General features: G+C 39.6%; 1 protein-coding gene across 1 annotated transcript in view; it reads right to left on the bottom strand.

The window, feature by feature from the left end:
* The window catches only part of si:ch1073-358c10.1 (peptide methionine sulfoxide reductase MsrA 1), a 38,016-nt gene that overhangs the window by 12,984 nt on the left and 3,750 nt on the right, over positions 1–21,282 (bottom strand). The window contains exons 2-4 of the mRNA XM_007239246.4: positions 10,447–10,515; positions 10,159–10,278; positions 8,016–8,120 (exon numbers count right to left, since the gene is read on the bottom strand). Of these exons, the coding sequence (XP_007239308.2) occupies positions 8,016–8,120; positions 10,159–10,278; positions 10,447–10,515 (294 nt within the window). The remainder of the gene's footprint in view (positions 1–8,015; positions 8,121–10,158; positions 10,279–10,446; positions 10,516–21,282) is intronic.

Here is a 21,282-nt window from a genome sequence, read left to right as displayed (position 1 = left end):
ATTTTACAGTAACCTCACTTTTATCCCTCCCCATGTTCATGCTTTATCTTTATCTTATTTTCCTCCCGCTCATCTCTATCTCTCTCTCTACTCCTCGTCTCTATTTCCTTTTCACCCACCCCCCTCCCCAACTGCCCCCACCCTCTCTGCAGTGTTGGAGAGGGTCCATGCAGCCTCCAGCTCCTTCTGTAGCTCCGTTTATCGAAGGCCACTACACTGCACTGTGATTGGCCGATTCCCAAAGTGATGACCTCTGACCTTCCTCAGATGACCCTGAGGCTCAAGGTTGGCAGCGCAACAAAATATATAAACATCACTGCTGTAAAGATACCCACACACAGCAATGTACAGATACACAGAGAATTCAAAGATGTTGATGATGGACATTGATGCCAATGTTGACAGCAAAGGTGGAGATTGGGGTAATGATGATAGGGACTGTGATCATCATGACGGTGGTGATGATGAGCGTGACAGTAATTGTGAAGAAGATGGTAATGGTACTGATAATTACAATGCTGTTGTTGGTGACAGAGATGAGGGTAATAATAATGACGGTGATTATGGTTATAGTGATGTTAATAGTGGTGATGGTGGTAGAGATGGTGATAATGGTAATGATAATGATGATGTAATGGTGATAATGTGATGGTGGTGGAGTATATGGGTATAATTGAAAAAGATTGAAAAAGAAAATGAGGATTATGATTATGATGAGTGATAGTGGTGATAAAAGCTGTGATTATGGTTGTAATGGTGAAAATAATGGTAATCATGGAGACAGCTATGACTAGGATAAAATGCTTGATAGTGATGATCTTGAGCAGTGAGGGTGATCGTGGTGATAGTTTTGGTAGTGATAGTGGTGATGTCACACTGAACATGTAGATGACGATGATGATGGTGATGATGACTGTGATGATAAGGATTATGGTTGTGATGAGTTGCTGCTAAACATGGTGATTTGTAGTAATAGTAAAGAATATAGTGATGCAATAGTGACTGCTGTAATTATAAGGATAAAGCGTATGCTAAGACTGAATGTGACAGTGAAGCTAATGATGGAAGTGATAGATTTGGTGATAATAAAGGTGGTGATAGTGGTGATGATGGTGATGCTAGTAGAGTTGGCGAGAATGGTAATGACAATAGTGATGGTGGTAATGGGATGGGATGGTGGTGGAAATGACAGAGATAATAAAGATGAAGATTGAAATTGAGAATTATGATGAGTGATAGTGGTAATAGAAGATGTGATTATGGTGGTAATTGTGAAAATTATGGTAATACTGGTGACTACTATGATTATTAGTATAAAAGGCATGCTAATGCTGACTGGGACAGTGAGAGTGATTGTGGTAATAGTTTTGGTGGTAATAATGGTGATGTCATAGTGGACATGCAGATGACAGTGATAAGAATGATGGTGATGATGAGGATTATGGTTATGATGAGTTGCTGCTAAAATGTATGGAGCTGATGGTAATGCTAAAAGATAGCGATTTAATAGTGACTGCAGGAATTATGAGGATAAAGTGTGTGTTAAGACTGTGACAGTGATGGTAATGATGGGGTGATAATTTTGTTGATGGTGGTGGTGATAGTGGTGGTAGAGTTGGTGATAATGGTAATGATAATGAGGATGTAATGGTGGTAATGTGATGGTGGTGGGGTTATGGGGGTAATAAAGATTGAAAACAAAAATAAGGATTATGATTATGATGAGTGATAGAAGTGAAAAACGTTGTGATTATAGTTGTAAATGTAAAATTGATGGGGATAATGGTGAATGCTGTGACTAGGATAAAAGGTTTGATCCGGAAAGATGCGTGTGATTGTGGTGATGACAATGATGATGAAGGTGATGATGACTGTGATTATAAGAATCATGGTTATGATAAGTTGCTGCTAAACATAGTGATTTATAGTAATAGTAAAGAATATAGTAATGTAATAATGACTGTTGTAATTATAAGGATAAAGGGTATGCTAAGACTGATTGTGACAGTGATGGTAATGATGGAAGTGATTGTTTTGGTGAAGATAATGGTTGTGATAGTGGTGATTATGGTGATGGTGGTAAAGATGGTAAGAATGGTTATGACTATAGTGATGGTGATGATGGTTTTGGTGAAGGTGGAGATGATGGTTTGGTCTTCCCTTCTTGTATGTTTGAGTGAGCCATTTTTCAGCCCCCATCAAACATCTGTCATTATTTATGAGAACCAGCCTGGCTAAATAATTCAAACACAGACACTGCTAGAAATTCAGAGCTCAGGCCACCCGAATGAGTCTGAGTACTAATTCTGACTGTGTCCCAATTTCAAACTGCTAATGAGCCCTTACTAACAGCATCTTTGTGTGTGAGACTGATAATTTTGTAATGTGTTTACATTTAAAGTGTGAATTCTGTATATTAATGTGTGTGTTTATTTTCTTGCTGCATAGGTGGGTATGTCCTTTGTGCATATGTGTGTATACTGAGTGCTGTGTATATATGTGGGAGTAATGTGTGTGTATTTGTGTGTGTAAAAGTGGGTGTGTGTCCTGCGGGTGCAGTGATGCAGTTTGCGTGCGAGAGAAGGAAGCTAAGAGGGACCGCTGCAGAGTGGAAGCTATTTATATTACTCTTACATAACACACACACACACTTCTTCAAGACATGGCCAAAAGTGCTGATGGAACCACACACACACACACACACACACACACTACCTGTGTGTGACCCTGCTACTGTTTTGTATTGATGTTAATGGAGGAGCATGAAAACACACACACAGTCACTCTAACTCTCTTACACTCTCTCTCTCTCTCTCTCTCTCTCTCTCTCTCTCTCTCTGGGTGAATGTGCATTTGGCTGAACGCTTCAATTTAAAATCTCTCCACTCTCTCTCTTTCTCTCCCCCATATCCAATCTACATAAATTAGCTCCGGTGATTGACGCCTCTTAATGACTCCGCCTTTTCCCGTCTCACAGGGGGAGGGGGGGTCAGAGGTCGCCACGTGCCAGCTGTAAACCTGCACCCCCAAAAGAAAAGAAAGGGGGGGATCTTATTTTAGAAACCGAGTGTTTCTTTTATTTTGTCTGTTCCACGGGGGGTTGTGCTGATACACACCAAGCTGCAGCTGAACCCAGTAACCCCACCACCACTACACCCCCACCACACTACTACACCCCCACCATTACACCCCCCTCCAACCCCTCGATCCCAATCGAATGACTGAAAATCAACAGCAGCTTTAAACACTAAATACACAAGACAGGAATATAATAAAATAAACATTAACAAATATTTATCAGAAATAACGGCAAATATAATAATAACAATAATAATAATAATAATAATAATAACAATAATAACAATAATAATAATCATCTCCTCTTTACAGCCAGTAACACACTGGAGCTGAAAGCTGAATCATTTTAAGACTGTGTTAATAATAATACACAACCTAAAACTGAATTCCTCCTGCTCTCTCTCCTCCAGAGAAAATGAAGAAAAAATACTGAGGGGTTGAGGGGGAGAGAGAGTGAGCAAGAGATAAAAGAGGAAAAATGAGCAGGACACCCTGAGGGTCAAGCAAAGAAGAAACATGAAGAGAAGTGAACAGAAGAAAAAGGAGAAGAGAAAAAAAGATTAGAGAAAGAAGAAAAAAATAGAAAAAGAGGAAAAAGAAGAGGGAAGAAGAGAAAATAGATGAGAAAAGAGAAGAGCAAGAGAGGGGGTGAAGAGAGGAGAAGAGAAAATGGGGGATAAAGTAAAGTCAAGAAGAGAGAAAATGTGAAGTGAAAGAGGGCAAAAGATAAAGAGATGGAGTGAAAAGATGAAAGGGGACGTGAAAAATAGGGGAAAAAGGTGAAAGAGACGTAGTGAAGAGGGTGAAGAGATGGAAAAAGGAGAAAAGTAGAGAAAAAGAAAAAAAAGGACCTTTATGATTCTAAATTAATGGATGACTTTACCATTTTTTCCCGAAAGTTTTGTTTCATTAGGGACTATATTTTGCTGCAAATAACCCTGCTTATTGCAAATGTACTCCTCCACCCTTTTGATAATGTGCGATCTAAAAAACGATTTTAGAGCAATGAGTAATGAGCAATGAGAGAAAAAAAAAATATGTGTGTGAGGCATCAGACAATGAACTTATAATTATCTGGTTGGTGTAATCAGTTTCTGTAAAGAGCTTTTATTGGTTCAGAGGCCTGCTTCCATTCACCACCAATGTACACTATTCTGACTGGGTAAGATTATTCTAGAACGGAGCGTTGTACACCAAACCCACCAAACCCCACTCTGAATGTGACCCTGTACACACGGTTTAATTATGTAGAGATTTTAAAAAATTGGGTTGAATTCCCCTTTAATGTAAGGGTAAACTGCATGTGTGTGTGTGTGTGTGTGTGTGTCATGGCCTAGAGACAGTGCCAGAGCAATTGTTGCTGGGTATGAGATTGGGGTTACGAAGCAGAGTGTGCTGGGTGCTTCTGATTGGCTCAAAACGTTGCTATCTGAACCGTGATTGGTCGGTTTGCGAATCACGCCGTTGAAAGCAGAACTCTTTGAACTGTAAGATGGCGGCGGAATACCCAGGTCTTGTAATGCAACGTGAACACACACACACGCACTTTAAACTGTGCATCATATCAGAGCACAGTGCATGTGCAGCACAGCTGTCAGTATGTATATGTATGAATGTGTGTGTCAGTATAAGAGAGAGAGCGAGTGTGTGTGTGTGTGTGTGTGTGTGTGACATGAGGACATTCTATTCCAAATGCAATGCAGTGACTAATGCATTACATTCAAACACACACACACACACGCGCGCACACACACACACACACACACACACACACACAGTTATGCATGCATGGGGGAACAGCCTACAGAGACGTTTCCGCCTCTCTGCACTAACATCGACCAATCAGGACACGGCACAAAAACACACAGACCAACACTCCTGTCACGCAACATGGTCACAGGCATGTGTGCGCGTGCACACACACGCAAACACACACACTTGGGAGGCCTCCGTTTTGGGTCACACACACAAAGATGTGTCTTCAGACCCAGCTCCACACCTGGAGCCTGATATTCCATCTTCTTTGATCTAGTATTAAAGGGCTCATATCCTACTCTATCTGAACATTTTAAAAAAGAAGTGTTCTCAAAGATTATTCAGTAAAGATGTGGAACTACAACATGCAAACTCACGGTTCTAAAACTATGATGAATCAAACAATCACTCAGTTGCTAAAAACACAATTTCAAAAAAGGGACACTGTAAAATGTAAATAAATGCACTGCCTTTTTCAATTTTTTTAAATTTTCAAAAGCAATCAATTTTCCCCAAAATTGTCAGTGTGCACCGTATGAATGAATTCTACAACAGATTGTAAGGAGCAGTAAAGCTGCTAACCGGGGCTGGGTAGCGCTGCTAACTTGGGCTGGGTAGCGCTGCTAACCGGGGCTGCTAACGCTGTTAACTGCGGCTGGCTAGCGCTGCCAACCGGGGCTGGGTAGCGCTGCTAACTTGGGCTGGGGAGCGCTGCTAAACAGGGCTGGCTAGCGCTGCTAACTGCGGCTGGCTAGCGCTGCTAACCGGGGCTGGCTAGCGCTGCCAACCGGGGCTGGGTAGCACTGCTAACTTGGGCTGGGTAGCGCTGCTAAACAGGGCTGGCTAGCGCTGCTAACCGGGGCTGGCTAGCGCTGCTAACTGCGGCTGGCTAGCGCTGCCAACCGGGGCTGGGTAGCGCTGCTAACTTGGGCTGGGTAGCGCTGCTAAACAGGGCTGGCTAGCGCTGCTAAACAGGGCTGGCTAGCGCTGCTAACTGCGGCTGGCTAGCGCTGCTAACTGCGGCTGGCTAGCGCTGCTAACCGGGGCTGGCTAGCGCTGCTAACTGCGGCTGGCTAGCGCTGCCAACCGGGGCTGGGTAGCGCTGCTAACTTGGGCTGGGTAGCGCTGCTAAACAGGGCTGGCTAGCGCTGCTAACTGCGGCTGGCTAGTGGTGCTAACCGCAGCTGGCTAGCGCTGCTAACCGGGGCTGGCTATGCTGCTAACCGGGCTGTGCAGCGCTGGATTTTAAGCTTACTGAAAATAGACAGAGGCACTTTACTCACCCTATTAAACAGTTTTCAGAAATCTGTGTAGATTAACATCCAGTGCTCGTTGGACTTTAAAAGAAAATGTTTTTTTTTTATCATAATTACAGTTTTGTTTACTTAGGTGCTACCCACAGCTTCCCCATTAGAAGGTAAACATGGCACCATTGCTCACTTCAATGTAGGCATCCTTACTAGTGTTGCATAATGCTCCTTATAATTCAGTGCACCTCATGTATGAAAATAGACCACAAAGTAGTTAGTGGTCATGGATAGTGCACCTTATAATCTAGTTTTATAATCTCATTAGACCCATATTTTATTTACATTATAACACAGAACACATAGATGAGAGATATTTTACCATCAGCAAAGCCTTTCCTCATAAAAAGGAAATGGAAATGTAAGTGGTGATAAAAACTATTGCAAGAAAAGAAATATACAACTAACTGCATCTAATTATAAAAGAAATTTAGAAAAATGTTCCTCAAAGTAAAATTACAAATACTGTGGATAGCTCACTATATACAGAACATAATATCATAAAAACAAGGCTGACAGTCAGAATTGGATGCTGGTGATCTTCTGGAACTCAGGCAGCACTACAGGAAATTATTGTCTGTGAATACAGTTCACTTGGTAATCCAGTTGTATCATGCACAGAAGAAATGCTACCAATGTTTCTAGGCCAAATCTTATTTAAAATATACTAAGGCAGTGTCCTGCACTGTTCTATGGTCAGAATAATTCATTTTTGATGTTTATTTTGCAAACCAAGGTCAATTTTCAGAAGTAGAGAAACATCTAGCTTGTTATCAAGGTAAAATTAAAAAGCCTGAAAAGGTATTTGCTTGTATTAGTGCATATGCCACGGACAGGTTAAACATCTAGACAAAGCACTATCACTACTGAACAGTATATAGAGGTTTTAGAACATAAGCTCCCATCCAGACAACCTCTCTTACAGGAAAGGCCTTGCATATTTAAGCAAGACAATACTAAACCACATATTGCATCCATCAAAACAACATGGCTTTGCAGAAGAAGAGTCTAGATACTGAGCCTGCAGACCAGACATTTACTAACAGAAAATATGATGAGAAAAATAAAAAAAATACAGAAATTGGTTTCCTCACTTTTCAGATTTTTACAGACTGTTGGTAAAAGAAGAGGGGGTGCTACAAAATGGAACACATGGCCCTGCACCAACTTTTTTGAGATGAGTTGCAGTCATCAAGTTCTAAATGAATTAATATTTTTCACTATCATAATGAGTCAAAATTAGCCTTTTTCTCAGCTCAATCTTAAAGTTTTTTTGAATTATTCTTCAATAGAGGCCATGGTTCTATATAAAACCATGACAACCTAAAAAAAATTAAAGGCTTGAATGGTTCGCTAAAGGGTTCTTAAGATTGCAGATTGGTAGATTGTATAGATTGTTGTATAGATTTTTCTACGAAACCCTAAAATCAACAATATAAGTTCCACCATCATTGCGAGTCAAATAACACTTTTTAGCGCACTCTTAAAAAAGGGGTTCTTCAAAGGTTTTTTAGTAAAAGCATTTATTCTAAATGTACAACAATAACAACTTAAAAGAACCAAATGGATTAAGTTTCTTGATTTAGTGGAGACATATTTGTAGCTTGTTCTGTGAAATTTCTAAAGATCGCAGAATCATTCGACTATCAGTACAAGTCAAAGACCCCCTCACACCCCCCCAAAAACACACACTGTCATATGGTTGATTTGATCTTCCAGAAATGAACACAATCTGTAGCTGTTTCTACCCCTGAGACCACTTCTACCTTTTCTCACAAACACACACACACCTCAGGAGACTGTTCATTTTTGCACCAATGCACCTTGGATGTTGTACCCAGGGGATGTGTTTCTCTGTGTATTTACGTGTGTTACCTTGAGTTGGGTCATGACTCTCCCAAAACACCTTGAAGAGTGTCTCCAGGCTCACGTCTTTACTGGGGTAGACAACTCTCACTACCTCCGTATGACCAGTCAAACCTAAAACACACACATGTGAGAAAGTGAAAAAAATATTTGCCACCCTACAGATTTATTTATTAATTTATTTATTTGTATCTTACTGGTATTTTTCTCATTACCAAACAAACTTTAATACCAGACAAAGATAACCTGAGTAAATATAAAAAGCACTTATTAAATTACGATTTTATCCAAACCAATCTAACCCTGTGCGAAGAATCATTTTGATGATGCATTTGAGCTTTGGCTCATTGTCCTGCTGCAGAACCAAAGTAGCCTGAGCTTGAGGTCAAGAACAGATGGCCGGACACTCTCCTACAGGATTGTCTGGGAAACAGCAGAGTTCCCGATTTTGTCTATTACAAGCTGCCCAGGCCCTGACGCAGCAAAGCAGCCCCAGACCATCACAATACCACCACTATTTGATGTTTTTTTTTTATAAAATGATGTGAGATGTACCGGGACACAAACCTTCCAGAAAGTTCTACTTTTGTTTCGTAAGTCAAAAGAATATTTACCCAAAGTACTGGGGATCATCAAGATGTTTTTTGGCGAATGTGAGATGGGCCATTGTACTCTTTTTTGTCAGCAGTGTTTTTTTTGCTATAGAGATCTCCCATAATACTTATTATTAAAGCATAAACACTGATCTTAACTGAGTCATAACTGATACAGTTCTTTAAATGTTGCTCTGGGATAGTGACTTCCTAGATGAGTTGTCCATGCCCTTTCGGATACTTAGAAATGACTTTGTAACCTCTCCCAGACTGACAAATGTCAATTAATTTGTTTCTTCATCTGTTCTTGGGCCAAAATTTGAAGTCTTTGCCAAACCAAAAAGTCTAATAACAGTTTTTTTAGAGTCTTTTCAAAGTTGTCTAGCAAATGGTTAGCATTAGGCAGATATGTAAATGAGCCTATTGGTGAGAGATAGCTCTGCTATGAATACTAGACATGCCTCTATTACAGTGCCAAAAAAATACCCAGTTGACAACTATGAGAATGCATTATTGTACTGAGAGAAGCAGGATGGTTGTTTGTTGAAACTGTAGACATCCACCATTGTGTTCGCTTACAGTAATGTTGTGACTACCATCTGCTAGTGTGGAGAGCTGGGGATGATCTGTCACATAAGACAGTCAGTTACCACTAGTAGTGAGACAATGGACAGTAAAAGCAAAGCACATTGATATGTGCTGAGTATCCTGAGGCCACAAATTGTGATAAAATTTGGGCCATATCGTCCAGCCCTATGTAAAACTAATGATGTCGATTTTAGTAACTGGATCTGTCTCGGTTGATGGGCCTTAAGTGGGGTTGAGGTGAGGATGAGAACCTATGGCTGTAATCACATGTGCTGGGTGGAGCTGTGACCAAGCAGCAGATGTGATGAGTGTACTGATGTAGTGTGTAATGCTTGGAACCTGCATTGCCAAAAACACAGCTACTCACACACTAAGGCAGCTAGAACAGTGCCTACAGTGCACTCACACACACACACACACACACACACACACATACTGCAGCTGTGCCTGCCTACAACTAGGTCATGAGGGGGGTGCAAAAGGATGGAAGGAGAAAAGAGAGAAAAAGGAAAATATAAAGGAAGCGAGGAAGTAAGAGACAGAGGGATGAAGAAGAACGACAATAGCTGGATGTTTATTTAATTTTTTTTACAAATTTTAAGCCCCTCCAATAAGTCTCTAAAACACCCAACTAACCTTTATTATCCCGCCACAGTGAACAGCTTTGATTGAACACATCAATGTTTTGGCATTTGACGCATTCATCCTTTATGCCTAAAATAACACATCCATCTTGTCCAAAAGTAAACTCTTTTTCTTTTTTTTTAACAATATTTATTTATTTTGTACTATATGTATATGGACAAAAGTTATGGGAGACATACTTAGTCGCTGATCCTGCTTTTGTTGGAATGACTGCCTCTACTGTTCAAGAGGGACATTAGATCTTGGAACACTGCTTTGAGGATTTGATCACATTTAGTGACAATATAAGCATTAGTGAAGCCAGGATATTGGACATTGAGATTTACCTGAACACACCTCCTGGTAGGTCGGGTTTGGAGTAAACCCTCCTGCATATCCGACCTGAGTGGAAAACACTCCTGGAATTTTCCAGAAGCGCCTCTCTGCTCCCCAAAAACAGCCCATACCTTTAAACACATACAGACACACATACACGGAATCACTTCTAGAAGAATTATTATTTAACTGAATCAGAACTTAAAGACTGGGTGCTGCAGAACTAGAGATCCAGAAACTGCCCAACTAAATACAACTGAATAAAACAATGAGTGAGTGAGCATGTGTTCACTACACACCGAACATGATCATCTCCATGCCGTCTGGGAACGGCTCCACTGTGGGACGGCCTGTGGCTGCATGCTTGCCTACACAGAAAGAAAGAGAAAGTAAGAAAGGGGATAATAAGAAACAGTAGTAAAGCAGACAAAAATATTCTACATTATAATTATTTTATTTACCATTATGTACCATAACAGTATTTTTATATATATAATTACTACTGCTAATTATCATTACTATTTTACATACTGAGGTCTTGTTTTAATAAGGGGCTATAGTGGAGAATGAATCTCAGATAAGCAGAGGAGAAGGATGGTGAGAACGGTCATAGTCAACCCACAGATCAGCTTCAAAGACCTACAACATCATCTTGCTGCAGATGGAGTCACTGTGCATCGTTCAACTATTCAGTGCACTTTACACAAGGAGAGGCTGTATTGGAGAGTAATGCAGAAGAAGCTTTTCTGCGCACACGCCACAAACAGAGTCACTTCAGGTATGCTATTTAGACAAGCCAGTTTAATTTTGGAATAAGGTGCTGTGGATTGATAATTCTAAAATTGATCTATTTGGAGGGCGGTATAGACTTAGTGGTGGTTCCATCATGCTGTGGGCCTGTGTGTTCAGTGCAGGTACTGGGCATCTTGCTAGAGTTGAGGTTCACAGGAATTCCAGTCAATATCAGCAGATTTTTGAGAACAATGTTTAAGAATCAGGGAGAAAGTTGAATTTGGGCCGGGGCTGGACACTTCAACAAGACCCTAAACACTGGTCACAATCTACTAAAGCATTCATGCAGAGGATAAAGTACAACATTCTGGAATGATCATTTCAGTCCCCAGACTTGAATTGTATTGAAAATCTGTGGTGTTAGCAGGCTGTGTATGCTCACAAACCATCAAACCTGACTGAACTGGAGATGTTTTGTAAATAAGAATGGTCCAAAATATCTTTAACCAGAAGCCAGATTCTTATTTAAAGCTATAGGAAGCGTTTAAAGGCTGTTATTTTCTCAAAATGAAGATTTACTAAATATTAATGTTATTTTTCTGTTGCGGTGCCCAAATTTATTAGCCCCTGTCTAATTTTGTTTGAAGAATTATTGCACACTTTCTGTAAATCCTATACACTTCGGTTCACTTCTCAAAAATAACTGTTTTCATCTGCTATATGATACATTTAACTGAAATAGCTAAAAATCTGACCAACCAATGATTTCTAAAGGAAAATCATGAAAATGATTAGAAATTCCTATTTCATACCACTGTACACTAATAATGACTGCTGTGTGTTTTACTGCACTGCAATTCAGTGTGTGTGTTAATATTATTAATGGTGTGCATATTTTTCACTGCCGTAGTCATTAGTGTGGACACTAATGATGGGGCAGACAGTGTGTTTAGATAAAGTGGACGGTGTATAGTGTAGATGCAGGGTGTATATAGTGTGTGTGTGTGTGTGTGTGTGTGTGTGTGAGGTAGCACTGGTAGATTAGTGCAGATTTTCCCGGCCTGCCCGAGTTAAGAAGGATCAAAGCTGGGTCTCCACACTGAGAGACACTTAACAGATTATTTTACACACACACACACACACACACACACACACACACACACACACACACACACACGCATGCATTAGGGTTGCATCGATATGGGAATTGTACACAACATAATCTTTAAGTCTAAACATATCTGATAAAAATAAACAAATAAATATAGTCTGCTATAAAAATTCTCTCAGGAGAACTGTAACAGCTCTTCAACAAAACAATTCCAACCCCTACAGTACATTATGTACACGGAGATATTTAGATATTTAGATTAAAAACTAAACCAGCACTAATCCAATACGGGAGTAACTGAAGAGTGTTGCTTAACACCAGCAATGCACAAAAAATCCAGGTCCAGGCAGAGGTTCAGTTGATGCTGATGTTTTGTTGTTTATTTTAAAGAAAAAGTAATAAATTAAAGGTTTGAAATTAATTGCCTTTGTTAGTAAAACAAAGAAACTAGTGCACCACATGGTTAAAGACTGTCTCAGCTGGTATCAGCACCCCCCAGAGGCCAGGTAGACCACTTCATTAATAGGTTTGGAACACCACCCTCAACCTGTAGAGCAGGGGTGTCCAAACTACAGCCCACTAAAGTCCATTTGGGGCCTGTTTCCTTTTTTGGAAAATGAAAGTTGGCCCGCTCTTAAGCAGGTTTTTATGATGTGAGATTCAATGTTTGAACGCTAGGTGTTAGAAATGGGCCAAAGAGTCTAAAAGCGGCGAAAACGAAGTTGTAGCGCAGAAAAACGGGCCAAAGAGTCTAAAAGGGGAGAGGTTGTGCAGTTGTAGCGCAAAAAAACGGGTCAAAAAGTCTAAAAGGGGAGAGGTTGTGCAGTGGTAGTGCAGAAAAATGGGCCTAAGAGTCTAAAAGCGGAGAGAGTGCGCAGTTGTAGGGCAGAAAAACGGGCCAACGAGTCTAAAACTGGCGAGAGTGTTCAGTTGCAGCGCAGAAAAAGCCCAACAAAAGCCCCCAACAAAAAAGTTTGGACACCCCGGCTGTAGAGGGAGCACAGTCTTAGAAACAGACAGTTGATGATGATTATAAAACATATTAAACAAATTAAATAATACAAATCAAACAAAGAGCAAAAATGGCTCTTTTCTCTAGTGTCAGCTAATACCCAAATAACCTGACACTGCCACCACTATGCTTCACATCTTATCTGATCTCCTGTTGTTAAAGAATTATTTAATACAGAGCAGACTTCATAGCTATATCCTAAAGCATCCCAAACTAACACACTACCAACACCATGCTTTACAGGTGGGATGAGGTTCTCAGTCTGAAAAGCAGCATTAGGTTTTTTCAGGGTATCCAAAAAGTCATCCAAAAAGCTCCAGAACACAATGTTCAGTAAGCAGGCCTGAGCAATATGACAATATTTGATCATATCATGATAAATTATTTACTGTGATAAGCTTCTTAAATTTAGCATATCATGGTTATCATTAGTTCCTAAAAATACTTGCTAACTGCGCATTTCTTTACACAATGTGTAATTAGTGCTGTTTAACCTGATGATAGTGCAGCACTTTAAAAAATATATTTCATTGTACATTTTGGAATATCGTGAACAATATTGTACCCTGAAATATTACGCTATATTACCCACCTCTACTTATAACATCAGGGTACTACTTTTTGGCTGTTTTTAGCAAAAGAAAAAAACCACACTGTTTTCATTTCCCATTTTATATCTACTAGAGAAAGATTATATCTGTCCAGTATAAATTATTTTACTTTAATCCTGGATATATGGAGATAATCTGTTCAATTTTTGTTCAAAATCTGATTCAATTTTTGTATTTTTTAATCTCTGAATTAGGGGTGTGCCGTATCATATCACATGCATTAATAAAATGTAATTTTCATTTTGTTGCAGTAGTGTTTTTAGAAATATATATTTTTAATTAAAATAATTCAGTATTTTGTCATTGCCAAGAGTATCGTTATCGCAAATAATACCATGAAATATCGCAATATTATTTTAGGGCCATATCGTCCACCTCTAACTGGTTACTTAAAAAAAAAACATTTAAACTGTATAATACAATATTTTTACCATATCGCCATATTGTTATCTCTGGTCTTGCTGTCTGCTTGTGACTGCATGGTGTATATGAAGGGGGTGGGGGCACAAATACAGATATGAAGCATTGGCAGTGCCCTCTGTGCCCGGCTGGCATTAGAGAAACAGAGCAGGGAGGAAAGTGCACAGATGTGGCGAGGATTACAGAGAAGGAGACTAAAGTGATTTACAGCCTAAAGCCACACACACACACACACACACCATATAGAGGACAGTAATAAACACTCTTCTTCTAATCTGCAGTTTAGATTACAGGCAATGCTGACCCGTACACTGACCCCAAAACTGTGTTTTCTGTGTTACCCCCGCTTCTTACTATCAAATCATGGCAAAAAAGTTCTATCCATTACATTTGACAAGTTTTATTAAAATACACTTTTATTTTAATACAACTTTTTTTATATGATTATTTTTTATGAAGAGGAATTGAAAAGCAAACACTAACATGGAAAAATGTAAATGCAATCCACAAAAATCGTGTTGCTTTTCCCCATTGACATGAAAAACGTGCCAAAATGAAATGCATAACTAAAATTACATTACATTTCACTGCACTTGATCTTTTTATTGATATACACAAGAATTTACATTTAAAAACCAAACCGCTGATTTTGTTGAATTGCACTCAAACTTAAATTCCATCAGCTTAACGGCATTGTTTTCCGAATGTTTTAACGCAAATCAAACTGCACAGGATTGAATTTCATCTAGGAGCAGCGCGGTATTCATGCCAAAATGAAATGCAATTACTGTCCAATCAGAAAGCACTATCGAACTTGGTGAAAAAGCCCATGTTAAAATCTACTAAACTCTAAAAAGCACGCAGTCGTCTGTAACTGTGCCAGCATTAACTGATAGAAACAAAGTGTATTTTCTCTTATATCCTGTCACAAAAAAAAAATTCTCTGGTTTAAAGTACAGCTGAGTGCTCTGATGATTATTTGTTCGATTAGTCGATTAGTCAACGTGTATTTCTGCCATGTCCTTCATCTCTACAAATGATAAAAACAGCTGAACATGAGATTTAAAAGGCATTTAAATGACATTGTTGATTATATTGACTAATTGCTGCACCCCTAATGTTGTGGGCAGCTTAGCGGACCAATGACAGCTGCTGCTCTCCGCATCAAGTAGTGACTTTTTTTGGGAAGGCAGCGCAGACTACAGGGTTGGGTCCGCAGTTAGGTATAGATTACATGTTGGCTTTCATATAGGTTCAATGCAGAAGTACAAACTTAGCACTAGTTTGTTCACCAAAACACTGGCTGCCCTTCTTTTCGAAGTCAGTCAGAAGTCAGTTTCCATTGAAAGTTAGGAAGTTTGCTTCCTTGTCCTGTAAAACGTAAAAAGATGTTCACGAATACAGTTCAGAAATTGGCTGCAGATGTTCTACTAGATTTTAGAGCAAGACTTAATGTAAAGTAGCTAAATGCATGTATTTGAACAGCGTACTGTCCTGCTAGGAAAAATATATTAAAATTGTGATTTATTTTTATTAACCAGTCCTAAACAAACACACCCTTCCCACTAACCCTCGCCTCCTCCCTTCGATTTCCCACAATGCCTTTCTCGCTTTCTCTCTCTCTCCCTCACTCATCCACTCTCTCTCGGCACACATTGTCTTTCTCGGTAGGCTTTTTTCTCCCATGGAGTTCTGGCAGCTTTCCAGCCGATGCCAGTCTGTCTCCTTTCACCATGAGCCGCCAGCCAAGCGCCTTCAAAACACACCAAACACCATCAGAGAGGGAGAATAGAAAGAGAGAAAGAGAGAGCTTGGGACAAGACCAAAGCAGGTGGCGACGGCACCACTTAAAAGAGGTAGCTTTTTCCTTTTCTTTCTTTCCGGACAAAACTTCCACAAAAACTGCCGTTTGTTCTTAGACGCTGGGTCGAGAGAGGGCGGACTACAGAATCTGCGCCCGTTATTCGCCGGACGATGGCTAGGCTATTACTCTAGCGTTCACAAATGGGCTAGTGTTAATCGTTAAGCGAGGATCTATGCTAGCCGAACAAACAGGAAACGGGTCCAGCTTTCGCCATGTTGCCTTAGTGCTGTGGATCTACATGTGTGGACCGATGCCAACACACTGCAGCGTGCTCATGCTATAAGGTGGGCATATGGCCATGTTCTGATTGGCTGGACTGTTCACATTCACAGGTGGAACTTCTGGCTACGTTTTCAATGTGTCCAAATCCCGTGGAGCGTCATGTGCCCCTTTGGAATCTTCCTGGACATACTGGCACTGCTGAGCTGCGGTCTTATGCAAAAGTTTGGACACTCCTGGTCAAATTACAACAGATTTGTTGATGTTCTGAATGGAAATTAACTGTCAACAGACTTTAAAAAAGCACATTTGCTGAAGTATACAGGAACATTTGGTATATTAGAGTCAAGGTTTATAATTACACCTAGAGTAGAAACTACTGTAAATAATTAACTGTTACCGGTTACAACTGTTTTATTTAGTGTATACTATACAGTTAGGCCCATAAATATTTGGACATTGACACAATCTTTGAGCTCTGCATGCCACCAAACTGGATTTCAAATGAAACAAATAAAATGTTTTAGGTTTAATTCAAATGGTTGAACAAAAATATCTTAAGAAGTGTTTATGAATAACAATTTTTTTTCTACAAAATCCTCGTCATTTCAGGGGCTCAAAGGTAATTGGACAAATGATTTTCATTTTTATTCATTCATTTTATTCATTTTCATTTTTAACAATTTATTGAGAATACTTTGTTGGCAATGACTGCCTGAAGTCTGTAACCCACTGACATCACAAAACACTGGGTTTCCTAATTTTTTTTGCTTTGCCAGGCCTTTACTGCAGCATCTTCAGTTGTTGCTGGTTTGTGGGTATTTCTGCGTTTAGTTTTGTCTTCAGCAAATTACTTAATTCCTCTTGATCAGGTTCAGATCTGGTGATTGACTCGGCCACAGCAGAATATCCCACTTCTTTACCTTAAAAAACTCCTGGATTGCTTTCATAGCATGTTTTCGGTAACTGTCCATCTGTGTTGTTCATCCCTGCATTTGGTTAAATTTAAGCAGAAAGTAAATGTAACTGTAAATGTAACTTCAAAATTCATCTGTCTGCTTCTGTCTTCTGTCACATCTTCAATAAACACTACTGACCCGACCCAGTGCCACTGGAAGCCATGTACACCCATACCACCACCATGTTTTACTGAGGGTGTGGTGAGAGCTTTGTGTCAAGCTGTTCCAAGCCTTCTCCATACTTTTTTCCTCCTATCCTCCTATTCCTGCTTGCTTCTTTATAAGTTCCTATAAGCCTTCTTTAGCCTTTCTATAAATGTTTTTACCTGTATATGATAGACTGAGATACTGATACACCTACTTCCTGAAGAGTGTTCTACACTTGGGTGGATGAAGGTTTTTTTCTTCAGCGTGTAAAGGATTCTGTGATCATCTCCCACTGTTGTTTTCCGGGGCTTTGTGAGTTTGTGGAGCCCAGAAAATTGCTTTTGAGATCATTTGTCCAATTACTTTTGATCCCCTGATATGAGGAGGCTTTTTAGATAAATGCTTGTTATTCTTAAAGCCCATTTGTTTAATTTTAAATCCAGTGTGGTGTCATGCAGAGCCAAAATAGTGAAAAATTGTGTCACTGTCCAAATATTAACATACTGTATGTACAAATATTGTGGACACATATGTACACATATTTGTGCATTCAGCTACTTTAAATTGTACCCACTGCTTACACAGACGTGCAAGGCACACACACAGACAGCTTGTCTTGTCTATGTACAGAGGTACTGTCAAAAGAATAGAACAATAGAGTAGCATTTGGAGCAGATAAATTTACATTAACCTATTGGCCTAAAGACCTATTGGCCTAAAGACCTATTGCCAGACGTGAGCCATGGAATTTTGCTCTCTGGAATGATGGTACTCCATCCAGTACTTTTAGAATGAAGTGGGGAGACAACCATCAAACACCCTGATCTCACTAATGCTTATCTTGTGCCTAAATGCAACCAAATCCTCACAGCAATTGCTCCCACATCATACAGAAAGCCTGTTAAGGACAGAATAAACAGTTACTCCAGTAGGTGTACCAATACTTCTGCCCTAGGCAAGCTGTGCTGTCTGCATTTGTACACCTGCATCAGCAATGGGTGCACCTTAAAGAAGCTGAATGCAGTATTCATCAAAAGGGGTGTCCACAAACATGTGGACATAAAGTGTAGCACTTTAAACCTGGCAACCTGACCAACCAAACATCAATGCTCGCCTAAAATCATGGATAAACAGCTATTTGGAAGGAGTAAGGAGTAAGCAGTGACCTTAAAGGGGCCCATCACCCTGGAAGAGAAACGACAGTGAAGGCTGTACCACATGTTCAGTTCACACCAGTATCCAGGCAACCGTTTCCGGTTGCCTGGATACTGGCGTGTCTGCCCCCACCCACCCTTAGAGATATGGCTAGCAAGATGGAGGCAAGAACGGCTGGAGGAACCGCACCTGAGTAGTCCAGGCTGTAGGCCTGATAGAGTTTCTCTTTCACACACTCACTCACTCTCACATATACACACCCTAATAAGTAAATAACAATAAGGAAGGATTAAAGATATGGGGCTCATTTATGAGCATCATGGCAGAGCTAAATGCTACATAGGAAAAAAATAAAAAGTTAAAGGGGAAGTTTACCATAGCTCAGTTAGGTTTCATATCAACTGATACAAAGTGGGTGGATTGAGAAGAAAAAAAAAACAAGGTAGGGGTTTTAGATTAATTTATTCGGAATGGTGGTTTGAGATGATTTCACATAGACAGAGGGGTTTGAGATAATTAATAAGGAGTGGGTTTCTACTTAATCAGAGTGGGGGTTCGAGATAAATTCAATGAGCATGGGGTTTAAGATAAACTAATTTTGACAGTGGGGTTTGGGATGAATTCATTGAGATTAATTTAAAATGGGGGTTTGAGATAAAAAATATTAAACGTAGTGGTCTGAGATTAACTGATTCAGAGTGTGGTTTTGAGATAAAAACAAATACAGCCATTTTATTCGTAATGATACAGAATGATGATAAGGGTAAAACAAAGTGGTGAATAAATACAATTTTCTTTAGGAACTTCTTTTTTCCACACAACTTCCTGTGTGTATTTGTACATTTTACGCCCAAAATAAAAATCGTGTCAGAACACTGGTATTCATAGCTATCTGGGTTCATAACTTTAGGGGTTCAGATGTGCCTGCTTCCATTCACCACCACTGTGATCTCTTCTTACTGGTTAAGAAGTTTCACACCGAAACCCACTCTGAATCACTCCATTCACACTGCTTAGTTACACAGAGAATTCTGCAAAAATGTGTGGAATTCCTGATTAATTGGTCATATCCATGAGGATACCAGCTTTAGATCTTGAGCTGATTGCAGTTCTCTGGAACGTGACTGTTAAACCCAGCCAGAACCTGAACAGCAGGTTCTGCCTCTATCGGACCCCAAAGGCCCGGAAACGGCCGCCGTGCCGCGAGCTGCTCTGACAGACGGAGTAGCAATTTACGACGTGGGCGGAGCTTTCAAGCGCAAAATGCACAGATGGTCCTCTAACGGTGCCACAACGCTCTGCTCCGCCCTGGGCTCAGTGGAAGGGCAGGGGGAAATGTGGCTGGAATTTCAGAAGGGACAAAAATAACCAGTAAATCAGATAATAAACAAATATATCATATTGTGTACACACAGACAAACACACATGGTTAAAATAAAATAAAATAAAGGTCTTTATACTTTAGACTTTAGGTATAAGTATAAAAATAATTTAAGGAGCTAGCTTTATATGTACTCATAACAAGCTGTACATTTCTGCAAATGCCTGCAACTTTCTGCTGTGAGAATTTGATGGCAGTTGGCCATGAGAGCCCTATGACATCTGAATCATTAGATAGATGCCACTCAAGACTTATCTCAGTGTTACTGGCTGGAGCTCCTGCACACTTACATATTGTATAGCTAAAACCATTGTATAATACTTTCTTTATTGTAGCCTAAATGTACTTTACAGTTTTGTATAATGTTAAACATTATATTACCTAAAATGTATGTTCTGTACATTTTCTGTATCTGTAACTGAAACAAAAGGAAACAATATGTCCAAATTATGTCTCATGTATCGACAGCAGACCATCTAATTTAAGTGGATAGCAACGCTGTCATTAGCTATTAGCATTTTAGCCCAATAAAATAAAAGGCTACTTCGCTTCGATTCAGACGTGACCATGTGGCCTTCCTGCTTCAGATTCCTGTTTGAGTAGACAGCTTTTCTTACATTTCAAGCAGAGCAAAAATGTTATCATGATCATGTGACCAGTCGCAATGGTTTTATAGATTTGTAGATCTGATTATTACTAGTAAACAGGGCTGCAGCTAGAGTTTAGATTCCCTTCCCCGATCCTGACCAGATACCCAACAGAGATTTCTCACCACTTTTCTCTGGCCCTGTATGGTTGTGCTCAAGAAAATCATCTATCCAAAGTGCCAGTGATTTAAGGGCTTCAATCTGAACACATTGTCCTTCTCAATACAGGTTAGTGCCGGACGATATGGCCAAAATTTATAGCACAATATAAATATATATATATATATATATATATATATTTTTTTTTTTCGGTCGATACTGTATAATTTTTATATGGATATGGACAGATGAAATGCCACCACCTGTGGTGTACATCAGGCACTGGCACTGCCAGGATAAGCAATATAGTCTATAGTGTTGTGCTGTTTCTGCTCAGCTTAGATGTATCAAACTGACAGCAGTTGTTAAAATGACAAAGATTTCATAAGAGACAGTCACACATGCAGTAGATCCTGCTCAAATATGTTAAAGGGTAACACACTTTTTTTTTTACATTATAGCTAAAATGTGTTGTTCTGTAATTATAAGATACCAGCCCTGCATAAAACCAATCCTTAAATTAAGATGCAAACACTAAGAGATTTTAGATATTTGACCATATTTTGATTAAAAATTTAATCAAATTACTCTTATTATGAAACTTACAATAGCGGGTTAGCAACCATGGCTAATAGCTAACTGGCAATGCTAACTGTTTCTAAGCTGATTTACCGATATTTTTTGTGCTGGTTAAATTAGTTGGTTTTGTGGTTTGATATGATATGTTAATTATGGCTATAGTTTACTCAGGCCATTAGCTATTACCATCACAACATCG

The sequence above is a fragment of the Astyanax mexicanus genome, chromosome 14 (genome assembly GCF_023375975.1).
Source record: "Astyanax mexicanus isolate ESR-SI-001 chromosome 14, AstMex3_surface, whole genome shotgun sequence".
Taxonomy (NCBI): domain Eukaryota; kingdom Metazoa; phylum Chordata; class Actinopteri; order Characiformes; family Acestrorhamphidae; genus Astyanax; species Astyanax mexicanus.
Note: the sequence above shows the minus strand (reverse complement) of the source record. Positions and strands in the feature narration are given on the sequence as shown.